Source organism: Neofelis nebulosa, chromosome 9, assembly GCF_028018385.1.
Source record: "Neofelis nebulosa isolate mNeoNeb1 chromosome 9, mNeoNeb1.pri, whole genome shotgun sequence".
Taxonomy (NCBI): Eukaryota; Metazoa; Chordata; class Mammalia; order Carnivora; family Felidae; genus Neofelis; species Neofelis nebulosa.
This window is the reverse complement of record NC_080790.1, coordinates 137284016-137307763: the sequence shown is the minus strand read 5'-3', so window position 1 is coordinate 137307763 and position 23748 is coordinate 137284016. Positions and strand designations below refer to the sequence as shown.

General features: G+C 55.3%; 2 protein-coding genes and 1 pseudogene across 10 annotated transcripts in view; 1 reads left to right on the top strand and 2 right to left on the bottom strand.

Moving 5' to 3' along the window:
• Positions 1 to 4608: 4608 nt before the first annotated feature.
• On the bottom strand, positions 4609 to 8166 carry LOC131486014 (guanine nucleotide-binding protein G(s) subunit alpha isoforms XLas-like; annotated as a pseudogene).
• A 1425-nt stretch (positions 8167 to 9591) lies between these two features.
• The window catches only part of LOC131486016 (uncharacterized), a 30550-nt gene continuing 16393 nt past the window's right edge, over positions 9592 to 23748 (top strand). For 2 of the 9 annotated variants that reach the window (XR_009249139.1, XR_009249140.1), the window contains exons 1-5: positions 10082 to 10452; positions 12037 to 12217; positions 16609 to 16691; positions 18087 to 18249; positions 19126 to 19201. Coding sequence is in view for 6 of the 9 variants with exons in the window: in XM_058686092.1 (XP_058542075.1) it covers positions 9678 to 9798; positions 12037 to 12217; positions 16609 to 16691; positions 19126 to 19201 (461 nt within the window). In the remaining 3 variants the exon portion in view is untranslated. The other 7 variants (XM_058686096.1, XM_058686094.1, XR_009249141.1 and 4 more) reach the window with 6 other exon arrangements.
• LOC131486018 (neuroendocrine secretory protein 55-like) lies at positions 20137 to 21275 on the bottom strand. Its single transcript, XM_058686098.1, is given in 2 exon segments — positions 20137 to 20190; positions 20192 to 21275. Coding segments are annotated over 2 exon segments (768 nt in total). The 5' UTR covers positions 20906 to 21275.

Genomic DNA, 23748 nt, shown 5'->3' with positions numbered 1-23748 from the left:
AGCGTACTCTGAAAGGTAGAGACAGAAAGAATGGGCACCTAGTACTTTTAGAACTTACAAGTAGCCGTCTCGTGGGGAATATAGAAAACAGAACCCCCTCCCCCCCCAAAAAATCTTACCTGGAGCAGGGAGAGAAAAGTCTGAGAAGTAAATTTCTAAAAACAATGGTTACCATTTATTGGGCACTTACATGTGGCACTGGGTTGAGAATTTCTAGAGGGAAAACTTCACTTGTAGTATCTGGTCCTCTCTTTAGAAGAATCCAGGAAGAATAACGTCTCTTCCTCGGCTTCTGGAAATGGCCCTCTCCTCCCTCATTCTGAGGCTCCCTGGCCTCCGTGGTAGTTTGTATCTGGGGTACCCCACCTCTCCTCTTCATTTTGGGAAAGGCCACTGGGGATTTGCTGATTCTCCGGTAGGAGAATCTCTCCAAAGAGGGACAGACTCAGGCTGAGTCTCCTTCCCTGAAGAGGTCAGGGTCTCCTGCCCAAGGTGACCACAGGCCAGCATAGGAACCTGATGGGACAAAGTCCCTTTTGGTATAACCCAATGAAGTCTGTTAAAGGAGAGCGCAGCAGGGCCACGGTCTCAGAGTTCCTGTTACTGCGGGACCACCAGGGCTGGAGAGGGTTAATGAGGCTGACCGGTGCTCGACTGTTTCACTTGGTAGGGGGCGACCCTCTCATACCAATTGGCCCTGCCCCTCCTATTTTGAAAATTCCTAATCTTCCTGCAAAAGGGGACTTTGAAATGGACAAATGGCATGTTAATTTCACATTCCACCAGGAACCCCAGGAGGCACGAGGTGGGTCTGGAAAGAACCCCTTTGCCACCAGTTAAAGAAACCAAGTGTAGAGACCAACTTTAATTCTGTTGAGTGAAAGGCCGTCTCTGTACCTCCTGAAAGTTACTTTAGGTAGAGGCATTGGAAGTGCCACAGCTTTGCTGGGGGTGAGGGTCAGTTTTATTTGGTGGGAAAACTGACTCTGAAAAGAAGGAGAGGCATGACAGTATGAGAAGTTTCAAATCTAGGCAATTAGGCTACCTTCTCTTAAAAAAAGTATCCATATATTTATTTGTGCTTAATACCAGCATTCCTGCATAAAAGTCAAAGGTGATCATTCTAAGGCTATGTACTGACTCTTGGTAAGTAGGAATTAGCCCCAACTAAAAGTAAAGATTACTTAAAAAAAAAAAAAAAATCACTAGGAAGACTATTTAACAAGAATTATTGTAATAGGGTTATTCGATCCAGGCCAAGATGATTTTAAACAGTCTTTTAGTCTAACACTAAAAATGTAGGGCACCTATGCATAAAAGTACATCTATTGTTGTATTATTATTATTATTATTATTGGAACTCTGAGTAAGAAGGAAAGCTTTAGACCCCAGTGAAGGAAACCACAGAGGATTTAAACAAGATTCCTAAGAAAACCTGCAGTGAAAACAGAAAAAAAAAAAAAAAAAAGCCCAACAAACAAAGACTGCAGTGTTGGCAGATGAGTTAAAGCAAATGTGGAAACCAAAGATCACCATAGCGATGACAGGTTATCTCAGAAACGGGGGAGCTCACGGTTCACGTACACTCAATGGACATTTATAACCCAGGATCTGTCGGGCTTGGCTACACTTCAGAAAGCAGACCTACTAGGCACCTGTCGTTTGACAAGGGATTTGAAGAGCACACAGCACTCTTAACAATCATGCTTTACATTTACACAACGCGTTATCGCTTATGACCACAGCTTGTGTTAAGCGCTGTCTTATCCGAATTAGGAACTTTCGATTCCTTCACTTACCTTGCAGTCTTTGAGCAAAAGTCCCTGACATTTTAATCTCTGAGCTTTTGGTTTATTTGCCTATGAAATGGGGTCCTATCACATTTTTATTGCCCAAGGCCGTTTCAAAGGGCAAATGTGACTTAGATGAAAGGCTTTTAAAAATACAGAAAATACAGAAAGAATGTGGTATCATGGCTATGTGATCATTACTATTACTGCTTACTAATACCTGAAGGCAGGGAGGCTATCCTTTCAAGTCAGGAGGGGGTATGCAAAAGGCCCAGGAACCCTACTTTTCTTTGCCTGATTCCAGGTTCCCACGATACACATGATGTGGGCAAATTATAAAGAGGAACCTACCTGTATAGAAAACTTTTTTTTTTTTTTTTTTTTTGCAAGAAGTCTATGGGAAATTGGATTTTGAAAGGCAAGGAAGAATTTTGGCCTCTGAGAAGCATGAAATACTAGTGGGAGACAGAGAAAATCGTAAAAGTCTCTCTCAATTCTACAGATTTGGTGGCCTGATAAGCTATGTCCTTCCCACTGCACCAAGAGTTCAGTGGAGGCATTCTGAATCCGGAAAAATGGCTGTGCTGGGGGCGGGGGGAGGCGCTCCTGCATGATGGGACGCAATGTAGCCTTGTTGCACCTGGTGCCATAAATTATCATACAATTAATTGAGATTCACTGTATAAATAAAGTGTCATGGCAGGATGGCCATTATTATATACAGCATTTACCCGAACGCTTTTAATAAATGTAGCAGATACTACAAAATTCTCATCTACAAGCCCCTCAATTCTTAAAAAATGGGGGATTCATACCCAAGTTGGGTTTCCAAAAACATGGAAATAGTCTATTACTGAATACTGTTAGATAAGAAAAAAGCTTCCTCTCTTACATATTCTAGAATTTTAGTCATGTTATTGATGATCTACCTACCTACCTATCTCCTCTAAAAAGTTCCCTGTAATGTGGTTAAAGTGTTTGGGCAGGAAAAATGGAAATGGTATCTACACACACACACACACACACACACACACACACACACACACAATTGTTAAGCACGTCACAAATCAGGAACCATATCAAAGGATGGTCTTTTGACCTGCATTTTCAGTGGCAGGACTATATGGATGTCTTGTTTTAGGTTAGGATGCTAGGATTTGACTGTTAGTGAGAACTCTTGTCCTAAAGGTAAGTAAGTCCTCATCCTTCCTCCCCCACCCTCCTCCTCACCCAGATGGGGGACCTCTCTCGTCACTTTGGCCGAATGAAGCCTGGCGGGAAATGAGCCTGGTTGGACAAATGGCATTTACTGCAGCAGGTGACACTGGCTGCCTAGTTCAGGCTCATGTCTGATGTAGCCTGAGGTCAGGGCTTCTGGACCCGTGGCACCCTGAGAGCAGAGTCAGGGCAATCGTAGGATGACCCCAGCAAATTTCTTTTCATTAAGGTGAATTTTTCACCCTGGATACAAAACAAGGGTGAGCAAATTAAGCTTCTAATATTCTTAAGACCTGGCCCCAGACGTGGACGGTTTGCGGCAGGACTGGCATTTGCATAATCTGTGGTTGAAGCCAACAGTCCTGGTTTGAGGGGACTGTGCTGACACCCCCACCCCGCCCCCAGAATAGGGGTCTCTACACATGGAGGTCTGCTGGGAAAGCTTCACTGCACAAACAAGGCAACTGAGGCCCCAGCATGTCAGGGACGCGCCAACTAGGGGTCAGGTGGACACGGTCACCTGGCTTCCCGTCTGTACCCCCTTGTGTCCCCTCCTCACCAGAGGCCAGCTTCTCGGGGCTACGCTTGGAATACTGCAATGAGACTGTGATGGCAAAACCAGTCATCCGCAGAAACACAGAGCCTTGTCATTTAAGGGCTCTGTCTGTGGCTTCAGCGGAGTTGGGACATCCCACATTTAAAGCTGCTTCCCTTCTATTGGTGTTTGGGAAAATGATGATGTCGTGATATCCCTGGGTGGGCACAGCTAATGACCACTGCATTTAAAACTGTGATGTGTGAAAGGCACACGTGTCACAAAAGCAAACAGTCACGTGCCTGATGTCATTACTAGAAAACCATCACACGTTATATGATAGGTAACAAACAAATGGAGCACGGCTTTAGACATTGTGATCTTCAAATCCCTTGAAAGGTCTTAGAGAACACAATAAAGAAATTTAGACTGTGAGCTTCACTTGGGAAATTTTCATTCAAGCCACACATGCAGACCACCGCTAACGACTGCTCTAATGACCGGTGTGACACGAGAAGCCCATGTCTCAGATGGGAGCTGAGGTGAGGCTGGAAGAGGGGAAGGAGAGGAGGGGAAGGAGAGGAGGGGAAGGAGAGGAGGGGAAGGAGAGGAGGGGAAGGAGAGGAGGGGAAGGAGAGGAGGGGAGGGGAAGGGGGAGGGGGGAGGGCAAGGGAGGGAGGGAGGTGGGGGGGGGAGGGCCCTAGAGAGGGGAGGGGCGCGGAGAGGTGGCAAAGATGAAGAGAAGGAGGGGAAGGCAGAGGGTGGCGGGACATACCCGATGTACTTAAAGAACACAAGACCTTTTTACATTTCTTGGTATCCCAAGTCCATTGGCAGAGGATGTTACCTTTGATCCTCTTTGCCCCCAGCTAAAGCTGCTTGGAAAGATTCACATTTACATATTTCACAAGTCATATTCACAGTTTTTACCACACTTCGTCCACATGCTTAAAATATACTCGAAGCATTTAAAAACAAATTTTTTTTAATTTTAATTGCATTTCAGAGACAAGACAACATTTCACTCCCAACGCCTAATACTCTTTTCAAACCAAGCCCCTCCTACTGTGCTTTGTAAAAGCGTAAATGATTGGCTTACCTCGGGCTCTTCCCTAGGAAAAAAAAAATCATTTCATATTTTTTAAACACAGCCACGCCCACCCTCTTGGAACCAGCCCCGTGTAGGTTTGGATCCAGACCTGCCTTTAGCAGATTAAGTGGGGGTTTTGGTTGTTGTTTGTTGGTTTGTTTCTTTTCTTCCCCCTCCTCCCTCCATCCCCCCCACCCCGGGTGAGCTGAGTGTGTGCAGAATATCGAACTTAATGTGTGTCGCCCCCGACGCCCCAGATACCTGAGTGTCTGGTTTTTCAACCGTAAAGGCGGGAGGGTTTGGCGAACGAATGAGAAGTGAGGAAACGCTTAGCGCAAAGGGAAAAAAGAGAGAAAGACACACAGAAAAAAGGTTATGGAGGCCGGCGAGAGGCGGCCCCCTCTCCCCCGCGCCAGGGGCCCAACTCATTCCCCGAGATGCCCCACCACCTTCTCCTCCGCATTCTTCGCGCCGCCCGCCGCAGAGCGCCAGCGCTCAGGTACCTCCAGAGTGTGTGCAAACACGGAAAGTTTTTGCCCGCGCCATGGCGCAAAACACAAGACAGCCCGTTCCCCAGTACAAGTACACGATCGGCGGGTAATTTGGGGGTGCCAGCGATGGGAACTGGGGGACACTTGAGCATATCATGCACACGCGGACACAATATGGACACCAACAGACACCAACGACAAGCTGTCTGCGTCCAAGCAGCAGGGCCAGGCGAGGCGGGGGCGCACCTTTCCCCAACGACCCCAGCCCCCCTCCCCCCGCCCGCGGCCCCAAACCGGCTCAGCCCGGGGGACCCCGGGGCCCCTCCCCGGCAGTTCCTGGCTCACCTGAGGCCCCCGCCTTCCTTGCCGGCCCCCACCCCAGGACTCGGGGGCATCTTACAGTCGCTGGCGCTGGCTTGTCCAGCCGGAAACGACCCTCAGTGTTGCTCGGCACCACTTTTCTCCCTGGAGGGCACATACTTCGACCACCCACACCCAGCCGAGGCCCCCTCCCGCTCCCAGGGCAAAGTTCGGGCCCCTCGCTGGAACTTTCTAGCAGTCTCTTCCCGCCTCGGCCTGGACACCCCCCTCCTCCCGCAGCCAGGCCCCGAGCCCCACCGGGCAGCCCTGCTCCCCGCGGGCAGAGTCCGCCGCATTACCTAGAAGCAGCAGGCGGTGCGTACACATGTACCCCATCTTTTCTTCCTGGAGTTGTTTGTCGATGAGCTGGCTGCGTTTCTTCTCTGCGCGCTTCTGGGCGCGCTTCTCCAGGGCTTCCTTGCGCATCTGTCTGCGCTTCTCCGCCAGGGGAATCTTCTTGACCTTGGGGCCGGGGGCGGCTTTGGGCTGGGGGCTCTCGGATCGGCCGAAGCAGCCCCCGAAGGCCTGCAGGAGGAACTTGCGGAGCAAGTTGCGCCGGGGCTTTCGGCGGCGGCGATTTCGCCGGGGCTGCAGCCAGCGGCGGCATCCGGAGGTCCCATCGTCGGATTCATCGCTGCTGTGGTCGTCGTCGCTGCTGACCGACCTCTCGTCGTCGTCGCGGCCGCGGCCAGACCTGCCCCGCCAGGCAAATGCGCGAGTAGGCTGCGGAGTAGGCGGATCGGCAGCCTGGATCTCGGGGCTGGGGGGTCGGAGGAAGCGGAGCTTGGGTCGGGCTCCAGACGCAGGGGCGGCAGGGGCTGCCCGGGCGGCAGGAGCTGCCCCGGCGGCCGGAGCGGCAGGGGCGGCAGGAGCTGCCCTGGCGGCTGGAGCTGCCCCGGCGGCCGGAGCGGCAGGGGCGGCAGCGGCTGCCCCGGCGGCTGGAGCGTCAGGGGCGGCTGGGGCTGCCCCGGCGGCTGGAGAAGCAGGGTCGGCCCCGGCCGCTGGGGCTCCGTCCCCGGGAGAGGGGACTTTTCCTTTCCCTGCAGCAGAGGCGGCGGCTGAGCCTCCTTCCATCTCGGCTGCTTCTCCCTCAGCTGGGGGTCTCTCTCCCTCTGCTCGCTCTCTCTTAACTGGGGCTCCGGAGACCTCGATGGGCGGGCCGTCAAGCGCGATTGGGGGGCTGTCCATGTTGACGGGAGCGTCGTCGACCCCAACGGGGGCGCTGCCAATCTCGAGCGGGGGTCCGGAGATCTCCATCGGGGGGCTGTCGCCCGCGAAGTGTGCAGGAGATCTGACAGCCTCTCGGGATGGGCTGCCGATGGCGCCGGGGACCCAGAGGGGGGGCTCGTTCGCGGCGGGAGCGAGGAGGACCGCACTCGGGACCGCGACTGCCGCGGGCTGGCCGATGCTGCCGCCGTCGATTTGTGGGATAGCCCGGGGGAGCCCGGGGGGTGGGCTGTCGTCCCCAAAGGCTGCTCCATCAAACTCAAATGGCATAGCCTCCTCAGGGGGAGGACTACAGTCTCCTCTGAAGCCTGTGGTTGCTTCAAGGGCTCCGGGCTCCTGGGGAGGAGTGCTAAAGACCCCTGCACCTGGGCCTCCTGGAGCGAGGTCTGAGACCTGCAGGAGAGGCTGGCTGCAACCTCCCTGTGCAGGCTGCTCAAACTCAAAGGGCATGGCTTCTTCAGGTGGAGGGCTGTAGCCTCCCAGGCCGGGTCTGGCATCATCGAAGGCTCCGGGCTCCATGACCGCTGGGCTGAAGACCTCAGGGCCTGCATGGGCCCCAGTGGTGTCTCCGGGCTGCTCCAGGGTAGGCCAGAAGCCTCCTGGGCTGGGCTGCTCGACCTCGAAGGGCATGGCTTCCTCAGGAGGTGGGCTGTAGCCTCCGAGGGCTCTGGTTTCCTCGATGGCCTGGCCCAGGTCCTGGCAGTTGGGTCCGGAGACCTCGGGGGGTCCACAGGCCTCGCCTTCAATCTCGAGGGGGACGGGCTCGCTGTGAGGCGGTTCGGTCTCCATCTCTTCGGCTGCGCCAGGCCCAGGACTGGGGGCAGCTGCCCCTGGGGCCTCCAAAGGTGGTTGCTCGGGCTGTTCCCCGAGTTCAAGGGGGATATCGCGTTGTCCTGACATATTATTGCCGTCGAGGCAGTTGCGCATGCCCATAACACGGTGGCGGACTCTTAAAATAAACTTGGGGCCCCGTGAGACGGAGCACCCAACCGAACTAGGGTGAAAAAAATATCTTCAAAAAATTCAAAGTATCAGCTAGAAAGTTCTCCAACCTCACTTTCCAACCCTCTTGAGGTCTGGGGCTTGAGGGCCTCAAACCCAAGACCAAAGTGGAAGCAAGTCTATTGTTGCCGGTGCAGTTTTGGCTCCTTCCTGGCCACTTTTTATCCCCTCAGGCTGCCCCTCGGCGCCCCTCTTGGCCTGCCTTTGTCCCCTCCGCTCTCTCTCTTTCTCTCTCTCTCTTTCTGTCTCTCTGCTCCAGGCCAGCCCCGCCTGCTTGGATCTGAGGAGCGTGCCGATTCGGTCCGAAAATCGCTCGTAGTGCTCGCTCTCTGCCACCAGAGGACGCCGGCCCCGATGCCAAGGCGGCTCCGGGAGCCGGATCCTGGCGCCGGCAGCCCCGGACTTTGGGTAAGGGGGCCGATGAGCGCAGGCCTCGCAGGGATGTTTTGGCTCCTTCCACTCCTCTCCCTGACTGATTTGGAGTCTTTCTCCTCTCTTATCCCCTGGCCAGAGAGAGAGAGAGAGAGAGCTCTCCTGCGTTGCGGGACACGTGACGCAAGACGTGGGCCCGGGCTGCTTGAGCGCAGGAGCTGAAAACCCTCCCTCCCAGACCCAAATGACTCTCCTCGGGGGAGGGGGGAACCGCAGGAGGGTTTCATCACCCCAGGATACCCCTGAACCCCTGAGCCGCAGCCCCCAGACCTGGGCAGCCTCCAATCTTGAGCTCCAAGTCCGGAGTACGAGGCTTTGGGCGCGTGGGAAGGGGGCACGGGCGCGCGCGGGGATGCGACAGGTGGTCGTAAGCCCACCGGCAGAGCGGAGAGAGGCGAGGGGCGAGGGGCTGCCGCGTGTGCGCCCACAGTTCGTTTTTAAAACGCCTTAGGGTACTTTCCACCGCTTCTGCAGCGTTTGTTTGCCGGTTTGCCCAGGCTGGCTCCTGTAAAAACACTCAATGTCCCCCATCCCCATCACACTCTGGGGGTCCCTGCGGTAGTCTAGAGTGGCGCAGGCAGGGTTTCCCCCCCGATTATGTGGACGATGATGCAGGGGAATAAGAGGGTCTTGGGCGCGCACCACGGAGACCCTCTAAGCGGTAGTTGCCGCGGCACGGAACGGGGGTGGGGGGGCGCGGGACACACGCGGAGACCCCATCCGGTGCAGGCCTCAGAGTTCCGGGGGTCCTACTGTTCTGGGGAAGGGTTAGCGGGATTTGTGTTGGGACCTGCGGCTGGCTTAGCGTGGTCTCAGAGACTGGACAACCCTGTGCGCACAGAACCAAAAGATACACACTGTGCCGCGCCGGCAGCAGCGGCTGGGATGTGCCGCTCTCGGCCGCGGGCGCCGGCTGCAGGGTCGGTCGGTCCGCGGCCCCAGTTCCTCGCCAGCCCCTCGCCAGCCCCCCTCCGGCCCTTCTCCTTTCGCTATGGGTATCCCGGGGCAGTCGCTTTACTTTTCCACTGCTAGAGCCCCCAGAGGCGCGGCATTAAGCCCGGCCACAAGTGTAGCGGTCGCCTGGCTGCGCTCCTGTCGCCGAAGCTCGTGTGGGTTTGGAGCCGGCTGGGGTAAATACCCGCACCGGCGGGGTGGGCTTGGCGCGTGCACGCGCACTGCTCTGGGTCTAGGGTCTGGTGTCTGCGGAAGGATTTGAGCCGCCGGAGGGGGGGCGGGGGGGGGGCAGGCGGGAGTTGCTGCTTGCGGGTCACGTACGATCCGGGACGTGGGCATGAGGGCTGTCTCGCCAGCGGGTGACACGGACCTGCCAGCTACCTTTAGGTGCAAGGCAGCTGGGCATGAGGCAGGTGGTCGCCTGGCGTGTGGGCGGGGGAGAGATGGCAGGAAGAGTTTCACGAGGGGTGGGCGGCGGCGAGCGGGAACACCGCTTGGGTGGCTGTATCTACGAGCCGCAGGCGGGAGAACCACGCACGGTCCAATCTCGTTAAGTCCAACGCATCCCTCTTGGAACGATGGGACCACAGCCACGGCGCACCACCGTCCCGCATCCACCACCCACGTGGCCGTGCTGCGGGAGAAAGCTGACCAAGTCGGACTCTGGGCAACGTGTGGGGCCCCCCAAAGGCGTGACAGGTCAGCTCCATGGGTCTACACACTTGGAAATGCCAACACTGAACTTTGGCTCAAACTTTGTGCAACTATCCCCGTGAGCGACGGCTCAACCCTCTGGGCGTCCAACTGAATGGGCCAACTGGGTCGCGACCGTCCACTCACTCCCCTCCGACCCCAGTGCCGGGTCAACCATTGGGCTGGGGTCACGCCAATCAAGGTTGCCTGGCGAATGAGCAGGGGGCGTCCGACCGGAAACCGGATATGAATGGGAGGTCCAATAGGGGGCGCCGCGTTGGAACGCCCTAAGAGGTTGTGCTGCTGGGGTGGTTGGAAGCGGTTGGTGGGCGGGCGTATGGCGGCCAGGCCTGGGACGCCTCGAGGCCGGCTGGCGCCGTGGGGTCACTCTTCCTGATGCCACAAGTCACAAAGGCTGGAAGGGAAGGTTGGGGGCTGACAGGGGTCAACCCTAGGTCTCGCAGGTGGCGGTGGGCAAACCCTCCCGTCCGGGGGAACCGCTGCTGAGACCAGGCGAGAAGGAAGAAAACGTCCAGGGCCTGGAGGTAGAGGGCCAGGACCCTGAGGAGGGAGAGGGCTCACTGCCCCGATGCAGAGGAGCAGTCGCAGACGGAAAAGGAGTTGAGGCCCCAGGGATGCTGCGCCCTGCCGAAGTAGAAGGTCAGTAGACATTGGGGTTTGGAGCCCCGAAGGGACGGGTTGCTCCCGTTCTGGGCCTTCCTTCCCCAAAGCACTATTCATCAAGGAATGGGTACAGGGTCTCTTTGTTTGACATCCTCAGGGGCGTCTGGGACCCCCCTTGTTCAACTCTCTTTGGTATCTTTGGTTCTTTGCCTGGGGAGCCCATACACCGAGGGGATAAAGGCCGGGTAGATACCAACACTCCATCCTAAAGGATAAGCAACATAAAAATGAGAGGAAAGACCTCTACTGGTGGGGGGGGGGTGGGGACTCGAAAGTGTTGGTGGGGAGAATGGCGTTTCAAATGGGCCTCCGTGGATGGCTAGGGCCCTTGGCTGCCAATGGGGGGGGGGGGGGGGACGGGTGGAATGATAGGTGTGGGCCCATCAGGAGCAAAAGGGGGAAGCTGGGTAAAGAGGACAGGCCACAGCGCAGAGTCTTGGAGGCGCAGTGGGAGTAAAGAGGGACGAATGAGATAAGATCTCTCTGAGGATACCAGGAAGTTTCAGAGCAAGCACTCTCGAGGCTGTTCTGGTAGGAAATGGAGATGATGAATGTCAATTGTGCTGCAAGGGAGGCTTTGCGCTTAGTTTTAGTAAAGATGGAGGGAGTGTGGAGGATGGTCCCACCGGAGCGAACAAAGGACACAAAGGACGCCGTAGCTGGCCTTGACCTTTAAGGTGGGGAGACCCACATGCAGTGAAGGAAGCAGCAAGGCTGAATGAGGGGACTCAAGAGAGCTCCCAAAGGGCCCTCGAGCATCTCCTGTGCTCCCAAGGCACAAAAGGTAGAGAAGCCAAAGTGTGGCGCCTGGACGGTGGGACACAGGTGACACAGGGAAGTGGGGAGGATCTTGAGGAGGGGTGGCATGGTGGCAGAGCCAATTTGGGTTTGGACTCGGCAGAGGTGAAGGAAGGATGGGAGTCGCAGTGGAGTTTTTCACGGCCTGTTAATTAAGAGCGTGGGCCTGAAGTGTCGAAGAAAGCACGAGACCTCAAGTTCAAAGTGACAACCATCCTTCTAGGATATGGAATCGGGGTCAGATACCACCCTCAAGGGGAGGAATATATCTGGTGACAGAATCTGGAGTAGCGCACTAGAGGAGAAGAAAAGCTGCCTCAGGAGAGAGCAGTGGGCTAGGAAGGACTGGCTGGGGGGGGGGGGGGGTACACGGGAGGGGAGGATCTAAGAAGAGCCATGTACCTAGTCAGGACTGTGGTTTCTTAGCCTCTGTGCTGTAGACATCGGGGCCAGACCATTCTCTGCTGTGGACTGTCCTGGGCACTGTAGGGTGTTAGCAGCATCCCTGGCCTCTACCCACTAGATGCCAGTAGCAGCCCCTTAGTTGTAGCAGCCAAAAATCTGTTAGATTTTGCCAGATGTCCTCTGGGAGGCAAAATATCGCCCCCGGATGAAACCACTGCTGTAGGCTGAGAAAGGACCCTCAGATCGGAGTAGGAATCATTGTAATTGAAAGGTAAATTAGGACCAGGGAGAAAACATTACGCTATTTACCTGCGATGCTCCCTATTGTCTACTCTTACTAATTTTTTTCTTCCGTAGGGACTGGCCACCAGAATCTGAAACCTCAAATCACTCACTTGAGGGGGTTCAAAGCTGAAAGCATCACAGATCAGCAGTGGGACTTGAGACGCCTCAGAAGTGCGTCCAGATGTTTGAGGAGCTGGCCGACGCGAACGGCAGCTGGCGGGCCTGGCCACGGGGACCTGAGGACCCCGCTAGGGTAAGAGCTGGGGGCGATTAGCTGCTGGGTTGACTGGGGGCGGCGGGGGGGGGGGGGGGGGGAGGTGCTGTCTGGTGAGCATACTCTAGACTGGTGAGCTTTCTGGCTCAAGACAGAAATGGGGCCTGGCCCTGGATGCAGATTGGCCAGTGACAGGTGGTAGTGGGTAGCCTAGGCCACAGTGCCAATTCTGGATGGATTTCTATCAGAGAAAGGGGTCTGTATCTCGTAGGAATAAGCAGGAACAAGGAAGGAAGGTCAGTGAATGAGTTCACACCGATGACGAAGAGGAAGGCAAGATAGGCTAGTCACAGGGTGCCCCAGAGAAGGGGGTGCTGGGGTCAAGGGCAAAAACTGTGTGCCAGGGTCTGGGCCCTGTCCCCACAAGGAGCGAGCGGGAGCAAAGGCGTGCAGTGAGACGGGTGTATCCATCAGAGAAGGAAAGGGCGGGCTGTCAAGTCCAGGTGAAGGTCCGTGGGAAACTGCGTATCCTTAAAAAGATCCTTAAAACTGCTACTTAAAAAGAATATAGATTGTCTACACTCCACGAGTCAAGAGAGGAAACACTGCTTATGTTTCAGTTAACCCGCATTTCTGAGGAAAGTCCGCCCGTTCACCAAAAGGCCCAGGTCCCTCAGGTAGGCTCGGCTCTTTGTGAGCGAGTAACCCTCTGCGGAAAGAAGGTATTTCTTCACTCTTGGCTCTCTGAACAGCACCGTCGCCATCTGTAGGGACATGGCCCCCTGCCTCGGTGACCCCGTGTGGCGCCCTGGGCTTCCCAAACTCCCATCTTCCTGCTATATTGACACCTGCACCAGCACACGTCACACTCCGCAGATGGCCGTTAGTACGCTTACATTCGGGGATTCTTAGTCGTTGCCAAAAGCACAAGGCGCATCCAAAGTTTAAGTAGCTGCCTGTCCACTTTCTCATTTCATCCCCGTATCCAAGAAAGAGAAAGCAAAGCAGGCAGAGAAGGAGGTGGTCGAGAGGGAAAGGAGCAGAAACCAGGCAAAATGATCCTTTTTTTTTTTTTGGCAGTGGTATTTCCTCCTAGCCTAGCGTTTGGGGTGGGGGCCGTCTGCAGAAGAGCACTCTCTGCAGACCACTCCCGTCATTGCTGTCTGTCCCTGGATGTCTTTGGAACGCAGAAAAGGAGAATCTTTTCACCAGCTGGGAGGAAAAAGCAAACGCCAAAAGGAGAGAGAACCTGGGCAGGAGGATTCCGGCAACTGTTCTGTTGGTCCACCTCCCGGTGACCATTGTTTTCTGAGTGCGAGAAGACTTTGAAGCTGTTGGCTTGATCACCGTTCAGTTAAGACCTGCCCTGCTCATGTTTCTCCATTCTAGCATCTCCTCTGCCAGCCTCGGCCGGTGGAGGCAGCAGCCTCCTGTCTGCAGAAGGGTCTGCGTGACCAGGCTGTTTCAGGCAAACGCCAGCCGGAGAGAAAACGCCTCAGATGGAGGTCAGGGGCAGGTGCACGGCTGAGATTACAGATGGGCCGAACCAGACTTAGGGAGACACTCGATCCGCTCAGATTAACAAACCCCGTGCTGCAGCCCCAGGGGCCGAGGGTCTCCTCCCAGGAATTCAGACCCCTTCATTCAGCTCGCTAGCTAAACTCAGCAGCCCTCGACCTGGAAGGGTTACCCATTTCTGCTGCGGCCAGGCACACGGCCGTCCTCTGACGGCCTGTGCTAGCGCGGTGGGCCCGCACATTCTCGACAGTCGCTGGAACTGGGCTGTGGGTTCCTTCTCCAGGCTAGCTGATGATGCAGCAGAGAATGTGGAGGGGAGAAAAGACGAACAGTGCCCCGGGAAGGGGACTAAGAAAGGGGTAAAAGTGGGGGCTAGAAGGGCAAGAGGGAATCCCAGAAGATAAATCTGGCTTTAGCGGGAGCTCTGTTTAAAATTCCGGGAAATCATGGCGGAACTTCCAGGCACTCTGGGAGCATCTGGGCACCGTAACCTGCATTTAAGGGGAGTGGTGGGTCTCATGTTAGCGCAGAGCCTCAATTTCCCAGGGTGCATTCTCCTCTTGAACTCTAATGGAGACAGCAACGTAAGCCAGAGTATTCAGCAACCGGCTCTCTCCTGGGGGAGGAGAAACTTGTCTTCAGCTAGCCGCCGTCCTTGGCCAGTGAGAGTCGGGGCCTCTCCCTGAACTGAGATCCAAGATTTAGGATTTGAGCTATAAAACGACATTTCCTAGGTTGTAAATCTTTCATTTTGGTTGAAGCCACTGAGGCACGTGTACAAAAACTCCCCTGTACCTATGGAATTGAGACCGTAGAGACCCTCCAGGGAGAGGTGACCTTAAGGGTACCTAAGCTGCGAGCCCCAGGGTGGCCCTCCACCGCTGTGCCTGGCTATTAAAAATGCTGTTCCCGACGCTGCCTCTGCTGCCACCAGATTTTTGAAGACGGCCACGGAGTTGCCCCTGAATCTCTTTGTCCCTGAATCTCCCCTTATTTGTGCGTGCTAGTCTTTGTAGCTCTAACACGGACGGGCTTTGTGACTCCTGTCTCCAAATCTTCTCTTCTGTTCCTTCCCTACTGTTCGTGTCTCCCACTACCTTCCAGTTTTCTCCGTGATCCCCCAACACCTTCCTTTCCCTTTGTTGTTCACAAACCTTCCCGCACGTTAACAGGCACCACTGCCATCTGTGCACGCTGACCCCCCCCCCCCCCCCCCCCCGTTACTTTGCAGCCTGCCTACCCTAAAATAAGCTCATAGAATAAAAATAGGCCGTGTCCACGTGCAAAGCCAGGAAAGCAGCCTCCCCAATTCTACCTTGCAATGGGGAGTCTGCTGGCAGGCGGGGGCTATGGCGCCAGCTCCTCTTGGATCTTGGATGCCCTGCCTTTCCTGGCTGAGCGTTGTCAACAGGTGACAGGGGCCCCGCACTGCAGACTCTTGGCCTTGGGAGAACTAAGTCACTAGGCTGTTTGTTCTGGCTTCTCTGCTATGTGAACCGACTGGGCACCGGCACCAGGATAGGTACCAGGGGCTTTGGCGGGGGGGGGGGGGGGGGGGGGGGGGGGAGATGTGAGATTTTTTTAAAAAGGGAAAACCAAACATTAGTAAGATTTATATGTAGCCTTGTAATGTGCAGCCAAAAAAAAAAAACAAAAACCACCAAAACTGGGATGTTCAACCATTACTATTTTTTTTTTTTTTCTTTTTAACTCCATTTGCTCCGCTAGCCCGTGCATTTGCCATGGAGGAAAACTGGTTTAGGGGGAAGTGCCAAAAAAAAAAAAAAAAAAAAAAAAAAAAAAAAAAAAAAAAAATCTTAGCCATTACAAGGTCCTGCAGTATAGAAACAGATATACAGTAAATTTCTATAACTATGGTATTAAAATTTCATGGGAGAGAAGCAATTAAGGAAAAAAAAAAGTCTGAAAAAGCTCTTGGGAGGGAAGGATAATAAAAACAAACACAGGAGCTAAGGAAATGGGTTTATCCTAACTAGCTGCAGCCTCGGAGCTGCGTTGGCAGGTCTGGCCTAATCAGGACACTTACGAGTAACTGAATGATACATTCAAGCACTCGTGGTCACTTGACACGAGTCATTGCTGTCCGACCGCTCTCTCCCAGAGCAGGTAGCATCACCTCCAGGCTGCAGTAACGCTGGCTTCAGGCCCCCTGCTCCCCCCACTCAGAAAAGCTTGTTTTCACACATGAAGATGGAAGATCGGGGAGAGCAGGTGAGGGGACCAAGCAGGCACAAGACAAACACTTAAAGATCTGCTCGGAAGGATGGCCATTTTTCCCCCTCAGGCTAGTAACAGGACCCAGTGGGATTCTGTATTCCGTAACTTGCCTCCTTGAACCGTTTTTTTGCCACCCATTCAAAAACAGATCGGATAAAATCAAAATGAGAACAACGCAAAACAGATTCCTTCACAACCGGTGCTTTTTATTTGGTCACCCTTGAACAACTTTTTTTTTTTTTTTTTTGCCTCCGTTAGTGTTAAAGTCACAGACGGAGTGAGACTGGGCAAGCCTGGGCTTCATCGGCCTGCAAGCATTTGGAGCTGAAGGGGATACTGTGAACATCTCATTCAGTTCCTTCCATTGTCCGTGTGAGGAAACTGAGGCAGTGAGGTGCTGGGGCTGGCCCAGGCCTAGAGGTCCTTGGGGCTTATAGGTCCTGCTGTCCACTCGTGGGGCAGCAAGATTCAGGAAATGGTCATGAATGTCAAAACCCCGAAGGGAGGGCGAGGTGTCCCATCCCTCATTCTGGAACGGGGGGATTAAAGATATAATGTGAGAGCCTGATCCCTCTTGCTGGGCAATTTCTAAGAGCAGGGCAGCCCTTGAGCCGGCGTCTCACCTCTGGAAGCTTAATTTGAGTTTAGTAATTTGTTTTTTGTTGTTGTTACAGATACATGCTTTCCCCTACACCATGGTTTCTGCTCAGTTTCCTCTCAATAGCTTCCGTCTGCAGGAAGAGCGGTGATAACACAGGTAAAGTAAGTAAACTCCATTCAGATTATTTAAAAAAAAAAAAAAAAAGACCTCATTCTTACCCACATGGAAGTTTCAGCTTCCTCATGAACTCTTCCATCCCAGCTGCTAAAAGTGAGGGCTAAAGAGTGAAACGGCTGTAAGCAGTTCCAGGGGGCGAAAACCAGCTTCGAGTGCATTAAAGAAACATCCTCTTAAAACAATTCCAAACTTTACACTTCCCGGTTCTTGAGTTCTGATAAACATAAATGAAAAGTTTTGTTTGCCAAACTTTCGAGGTCAACCTGGGCCAGATGGCTGGACAGCACACAGCATGTGACCACTGCTCTAATTTTCCAACTCAGAAAGTTGAGTTTTAAGAGGACCTCTGTCCAAGAAAAAGCAAATTTCTATTAAGTAAATGATTCACGGAGCAAAGGAAAATCCTAATGCCAGAGCAGACCATCACATTTAAGTAGCTTTATTCTCCTCCTCCCCTCCTTCCCTTCCCCCTCCCCCCTCCTGAGAAATAACCGCAACAGGCTAGTAATTCACTTACGGGGTCAACCTGCAGGGGTTTTTTTTTTTTTTTTTTTTTTTGAGCGAATTTCCTCACCAGACACACCCCACCTAAACTGTAGGAGCCAAGTGAGCCCATTCAAATGCTAACCCCAGTTCTACTGGGTGAGACAAAGGGCCAATTTGGAGCCTAGTGAGTCGGGAATGCTTGGGAGAACTTGCCAGAAATGCCTCTGGGGAAAAGAAAAAGATAGTGGAGCCCCAGCGTCTCAGGTAGTTAGAGGGTTTGAAGTGTCTGTAGGGCAAAATCTCTTCCTTGGGGGGGTGGGGGGGTCCAGGGCACTTCCTCGGGGGCCGGGGGGGGGGGGTCTGGCATATTTCTCAGCGGTTCTGGATCATCTCTGATGGCTGTTCCACCCTGACACAGGGCTGGAGGGGTGGGGGTGGGGGAGGTTGGGAGGGGCGGAGGGTGGGGGAAGGGAGCTGGGTGGGGGAGGGGCGTGTGGGTGGGTCACAGGCTTTCACAACGGAGGCACTTTATGAAAGAGGGCAGACTATCTGTGTGTTCCTAGAGGGGGGACTTCCACCCCCAATAACGAGCTTGATGTGTATTGCTGACGGTCAGGAAAGCAAGTGTCTCAACATCCAGGCTTTTGTTCAAACACAGACCAGGACTGAGGTGAACGTTGCGGGCTGGGGCGCTGAGGACTTCCTAAAAACCTCGTGTATTCTCCCTGTGACACGGCAACATGCTAATTCCTCCAATGAAAAACCTAACTCTGCAGGCCGAGCGGACCCCCCCCCCCCCCCCCGCCCCCACTACCCGGTCTGGGAAGACAGCTCCCGCACGGAAAAGCACACCAAAACCAGCCAAGCAAACCCTGGCTTCTTGTGCAGATTCACCAAAGACGTCGTACTTGGTGAACGCAGGCTGCTAAGACGTTACCACAGGAAAAAAATAACACGTAATGCCACAGAAAGGAGCCATATGCCCACTGGTGACCCGAAGTAGAAATTTCAACTTCGGAGAGCTCCATCTCACTTAGGCAATTTCACACCGGTAAGCCAAAGGCAGCGCGCGCCTGGCCCTGCTGCGCCACCTCGGCAGCCTCCGACTTCTGACCCCTCCCCGCGGCCCAGGGAAGCCCCCGGCTACCAAACCGCCCTCCGGGTCCATACTAATGAAGACACACAGGCATCCAGCAGCCATTTGCGCGCCGCAGCCAGCATAACTAAGTTCTGGGGCGCCGCGACGCCTTTCCCAGAGAAGAGACCTGGAAGGAGGACCATGAAAAGTGTGTTCCTTCCGGCCTCATCCTTCCCCTAGGAGTTTAAGAACCCGACTGATCCTTTCCTTTCGAGCCTAAAAACGGTTCACTCCCCCCTTCCCCCAAATCATTCTCCGCAGACTAGCCCAAACCCGCGCAAAGCGAGACGCACGCGCGCACCAAGAAAACATCAATTTCCATGCCGGGTGAGGTTCTGTAAAATACATTTCATTTGTCAGTCTTTTCCTCCAGGATTGGCAGGTAAGACACACTTTACGCACCGAAGATGACACACTTTACGCACCGAAGGTGCGTGACCGGATTGCAGCCGTTTTTGTGCTCGGACACCAGGGCGGTTTCACCTCCAGGTTACGGATTCCAAACTTAGCTCCACCCGAGCCGAAAATGGCCGGTGCGCCGCCTCCCCTCCCCGAGGCTGCCGAAGCCGCCGCCGGCCCCTGCCCCCTCTTGACCGATCCCCCAAGGACTTGCGTCGGATCGGATCCAACACCTTTCCCCGGCGCGGTAGTGCCGTGCTCTCTGGGGACGCATTGTAGGGTACCCCGATGAAAGACGCGATCCCCTCTCCAGCCCCGTTCCTTGTGCCGCTTTACCTTTCCGCTCGGCACCGCCTCGCGGGCCTCTTAGCCCCTCTGTTCTATCCCCAGGTCCGTGCGCAAACAGCCCCAGACCTCTCCAGCCAGGCTGCACCCGGCCCCGCCGCCAGATCAGCTGCGCCAAAAGGTTAGCGATGCCCCGACGTGACCAAGCCCGCGCCACTAACCCTGGTAGCCGGTAGGGGCACCCCCTAAGACTCCCGTACCTTCTCTGCCAGCCCTCCAAGTACGCGTGATTCGTGGGGAACCGCGGGCGGTCCCGAGGAGGTCGGCTCTGGAGCGCGCGGGCAGGTGCGCACGCTCTTTGCAGCGGACTCCCGCCCCGTGAGCGCCCGGAGAGGGGGTGGTGGCGGCCAGGACTAGCGCACAGCCGCGGGGAGCACTGGCGCCGAGGTCCCGCGGCTCCAAATTGGCAGCGCTGGGACCTGGGCTCCAGGCTCGGAGTGTCTTAAAGCGCCGCGCGCGACTTTTCCCGGAGCCGGCAGTCTCCGGAGTTCTCGCCCAATCCCGGTGTGATTACTTTTCGCACATTGCAACAGTGTCGCTACAGCGCGGCAGCTCCCGCACGGTGAAAGTTGGCGCGCGCACCTCCGAACCACGTTTCGGGCGCCTGCCAAGGCCAACCGGTTCGAGGACAGTGTTTAAGAGGGGGGAAAGAGCGCATGAAACAAGTGACTTACCCGTGCCTTTTCGGTGTGCAGCTGGAAACCTGGGGCGCGCCAGGGATTCTGGGCGCGCGTCCTGGACACCAGCTCGGAGACCTCAGGCTGTCTCCAGCCCGGCGCCAGGAGCGCACCGTCGTGCAACAAGCCTTTGGCCACCTGGGCGCCCCCGGCGCCGTCCCGGCGCCCAGGGGAGCCTTTCCCAGCCTGCCGGCGGCACCCCCACCCACCTCCCGGGCTGGCTAGCTGAGCCTGCTATCTTCCCGCCTTCCTCCTAACCTGCCTCTCCTCCCTCCTCTCCTCCCGCGGGCTCCCACACCGACCCCAGGCTTCCCCAGTTTAGCGGTGGGCAACTAACCTGAGTCAAAGAAAACAAGGAGAATCTGGACGGCGTCCTCCATTAGTGACGCCGGATGGGGATGGGTCCCCTTTTGGAGGATGGGTCCCCTTTTGGAAGGGGACTCCGGGGATGGGTCGCGGCGGGTGGGCTTCTTCGGCTTGCAGCGGCGCTGCTGCTTCTTCTCCTCCTCCTTTGGCTCCTCGGACTCCTCGGGGTCCCTCGGATCCTTGTCCTCGGGCTCGGGCTCGGGCTCCTCCCCCTGCCTGGGGTTCTGGGGCTCCTGAGTGCTGGGCTGTGCGCGACTCGGGGAGGCGTCGGGGCTCCGCAATCTCAGAGCGTGCAGACGCTCGGTGAGAGATTGGCCGAAGGTGGTGTGCTTGGGCACCACGGGGCCGCGCTCGTCCTCGGGCTCGGTCTCGGGCTCAGTGGCGGGGGCGGTCTCAGGCTCGGTCTCGAAGTCGGTCTCGGATTCGATTTCAGACTCGGTCTCCGTCTCGCTCTCGGATTCGTAGTCAAACTCTTCCTCGTACTCTAGGCACTCGGGGAGGGACAGCTCGAGGTCTGCCTCCTCGTGCTCGTGGTCAGATTCGGGGGGCTCGGGGAACACCTGGGCGGCGGAGCGGTGGTGGGCGTTAAGGAAGCTCCGGCGCTGCTGGGCGGCCGCGCGCTGCTGGGCGCGGGCGTTGGAGGTGGCAAGGGCACGGAGGAGCGCGATGGAGCAGGAGAGCCAGAGGAGCGCGGTGGCTGCCCGGCGGCCGATAGGTGGGCACAGATCGTTGTAGTTGTGGCGAGCTCGGCGCCACTGCTGAGCCCGGGACCTACGATCCATTCTCTTAGGCGCACACCGAGAAGCCCACCCGCCCTCTGGCTCTGCAGAGAGCGGCTCCGATGCGCATCGGCTGCTGCAGCCGAAAAGGGTGCACCCCACGAGGTGAGAAGCTGGGTCCGGAGGTCCCAGCCCCACCTCGGTGTGAGGGGGGAAAAGGGAAGCACCTACCTTCCTGACCACTCAACTTTCTAAAGCTCCGCGCCTCCGCTCGCCTCTCTGAGCAAGAAGAAGGGATGGGAAAAGGGGGAAGAGAGAGTCTGTCTTCTCCCAGGCTCCTCTCTCTAAGTCTCAGACTCTGCGGTCTAAGACCCGGGAGAGGTGCCTCCGCTGGTCCTCTCGCCTGGGAGAGGAATGAGGAGACTGAGGCGGGGAGGGACGCGGCGGAGAGGTTCTGCAAAGTTGCGCGCCCGGACTTCAGCCGGGCATGTGCAGTAAGGAGGCGGGGGCGCCTCCCCGCGAGCTGCGCTGTGGCGCTGAGCCCGTGGCGCAGACCCTAGTGGGCCGGCAGGTGGCAGGAGGGAACCTTGTTTGGAAGGATTGGGGCGAAGCGAGGGGCGGGGGCCCTGGCGGGTGCCAAGGAACAAAACGAGTGAGCGAGCTAGCCACAGGTTAGGGTGGGTATGGGTTCTCCGAGGGGGTCCATACCCCTCCTCGGCCCCAGCATCCTCGGTAAAATAAAGCTGAAAACCAGACCGCTAAGTTGCAGGTACTCGGCGGAATGAAATGAGGGTCTATGCGTGGGTATTAATGATCCAGCCACAGGCGATTTCCAAGGGCTTAATAGTTTGAGGATGGTGACCTCAGGCAGTCATTAATCAGGAAACCACCTTTGGCGGGGATCTGTTCCAGAGACGGTAATTAAGAGCGTTTGGGAAAAACACTCGCCGCCCCCCCCCCCCCCCCAGTCTCAACTGGTTAATTACCTCATGGACAAACAAGCGTCTTTCCAAGGAAGGGCCCCACAGGCGGGGTGAGGGGTTGCAAGTCCACAAACCCATCAGTGGACCGCCATGAGCTCTGGCTGAGATCGGGCGCTGGAAGACAGACTTTAATTAGCTGGAACCACTAGTTAAGAGAAGTCGTTCCGAGCTGATATTCAGCAGGTCTAGTCAGTTCTCTGCCCCTGTGGGGCGCTGCAGGCTGGTCAGCTATCAAGCAGATCTCATGGGGTACCCCTTAAAGCTCTTTCGTTTCATACAGAGATAGGTTTTCAACAAAGCTAATTCATTCGGCAAATATTTATTGACTGCCTAGCATTGCGCCAGGCTCTGCTCCAGGTGCTGGAGTTAAAAAGAAAGGAAGGAAGGAAGGAAGGAAGGAAGGAAGGAAGGAAGGAAGGAAGGAAGGAAGGAAGGAAGGAAGAAAAAGAAAGAAAAGAAAGAAAGAAAACTTACATTAATTAAGGAAAGGCTAGTTAGGACTAATCTGCTGGTAATCAGAACGTTAAACGACTCAGAATCCCTCCTTGCCCACCAATGTTTGATCCAGCTCGGGTTCTGCAGGAGAAAACTATCAGGTAATCAGAGTCTCGGGGCTAGGTGGTGGCTACCCACCCTAGACCCTGTTGAACCCCGAAGGCTAAAAGGTTGGAGGAAATGAATACATTTCTTTCTCAGCCCTGCAAAACCAAATGCGTCCTCCTGAAGGGGGATCCCTGGAGTTATTATATCTTTGCTCAGGAAAGGATGGTCCTCCGGAAGCTTTTGAGTTCCCTCTGTGATCCGACCGCTTCTTCTGGGTCGTGGACGATGCCTTCCCTGGTGAGGTGTGGACCACAATGGTGTAATTCAGAGCCAAATCGTCTTCCTAGAGGCCCTGGATGTGTCAACAAAGTTGCTCTGCCTGGGACAGGTGGGGTTTTGCTGGTTTGTTTTGCTTTTGTCTTTGACTCAATATGGGGGGGCTGTGGAGAGGCATGACCTCTCATTAATTCTGGTTTCCCTTTCGAGCCTGTCTACCAGGCTTTCCCTCCTGGTGCTCCCTTCTTGGTGTCTAAAGAGTCCTGCCTCTCTCTACAGCGGTTAGGCGGCCTGGTGGAACTCATCCTCATATATCGCCAGCACCATGCCCGCATACAGCTGTCAAATCCAGAGTATAGACCTTAGCAAGATTCTAGCCACCGCTTTTGCCATGTTGAGGTTTTTTTGTTTGTTTCTGCATCTTGGCTGGGGACATTCTAGAATGTTCCTGACCTGGCTTCTTGGCTGTGTCTCCCTTGCATCTTGTGTTCTTCGAGTTAGTTTGTGGCATTCAAGTACTGATTGGTCTAATCAAGTGGCATTGATTTGGCAAACCCCATGCAAGGACACATGTCTGTAGTCTAGCTGTGCCCCACTCTCACACTGTGCAGAGAAACTGAAAGCGTTTTACTGTCACAAGTGCCTGGCTCCCACCATCATGTGGAAATTAGTGTGGGACGCCGGACGGGCTGTTTGGAGCCGCCCAGCTCAAATCCTTCTCGCTCAGCCCCCGGTGAGGAGGGACCGCTCTAAAGGTTTTACTCACGTTGACCCACCTGCTTTATTCGTTTCAATTAGCGCAGCCTCCCTGACGGTGTAAGGAACATAAAGACATCGTTCAAGTGGTTTTTCAAGGCACACTGGGAAAAAAAAAAAAAAAATCAGGAATATGTGGGTGCTGGTGAATGCCCTTTCAATGGAGACGAATGCCAGCTGTCAGCAACGAGGTGGATTATGATTCTTTAGGGTTCATAAGAAAGTACTCCGTTTTTCAGAAGGAGTGCTCTATGCCTGTAATGGAGATGGCAGCCGCGAGCTGATCCACTAATACAGATACACGGAGATTGCCTGCGTTATTAACAAATGTGCGTTACATAATACGTA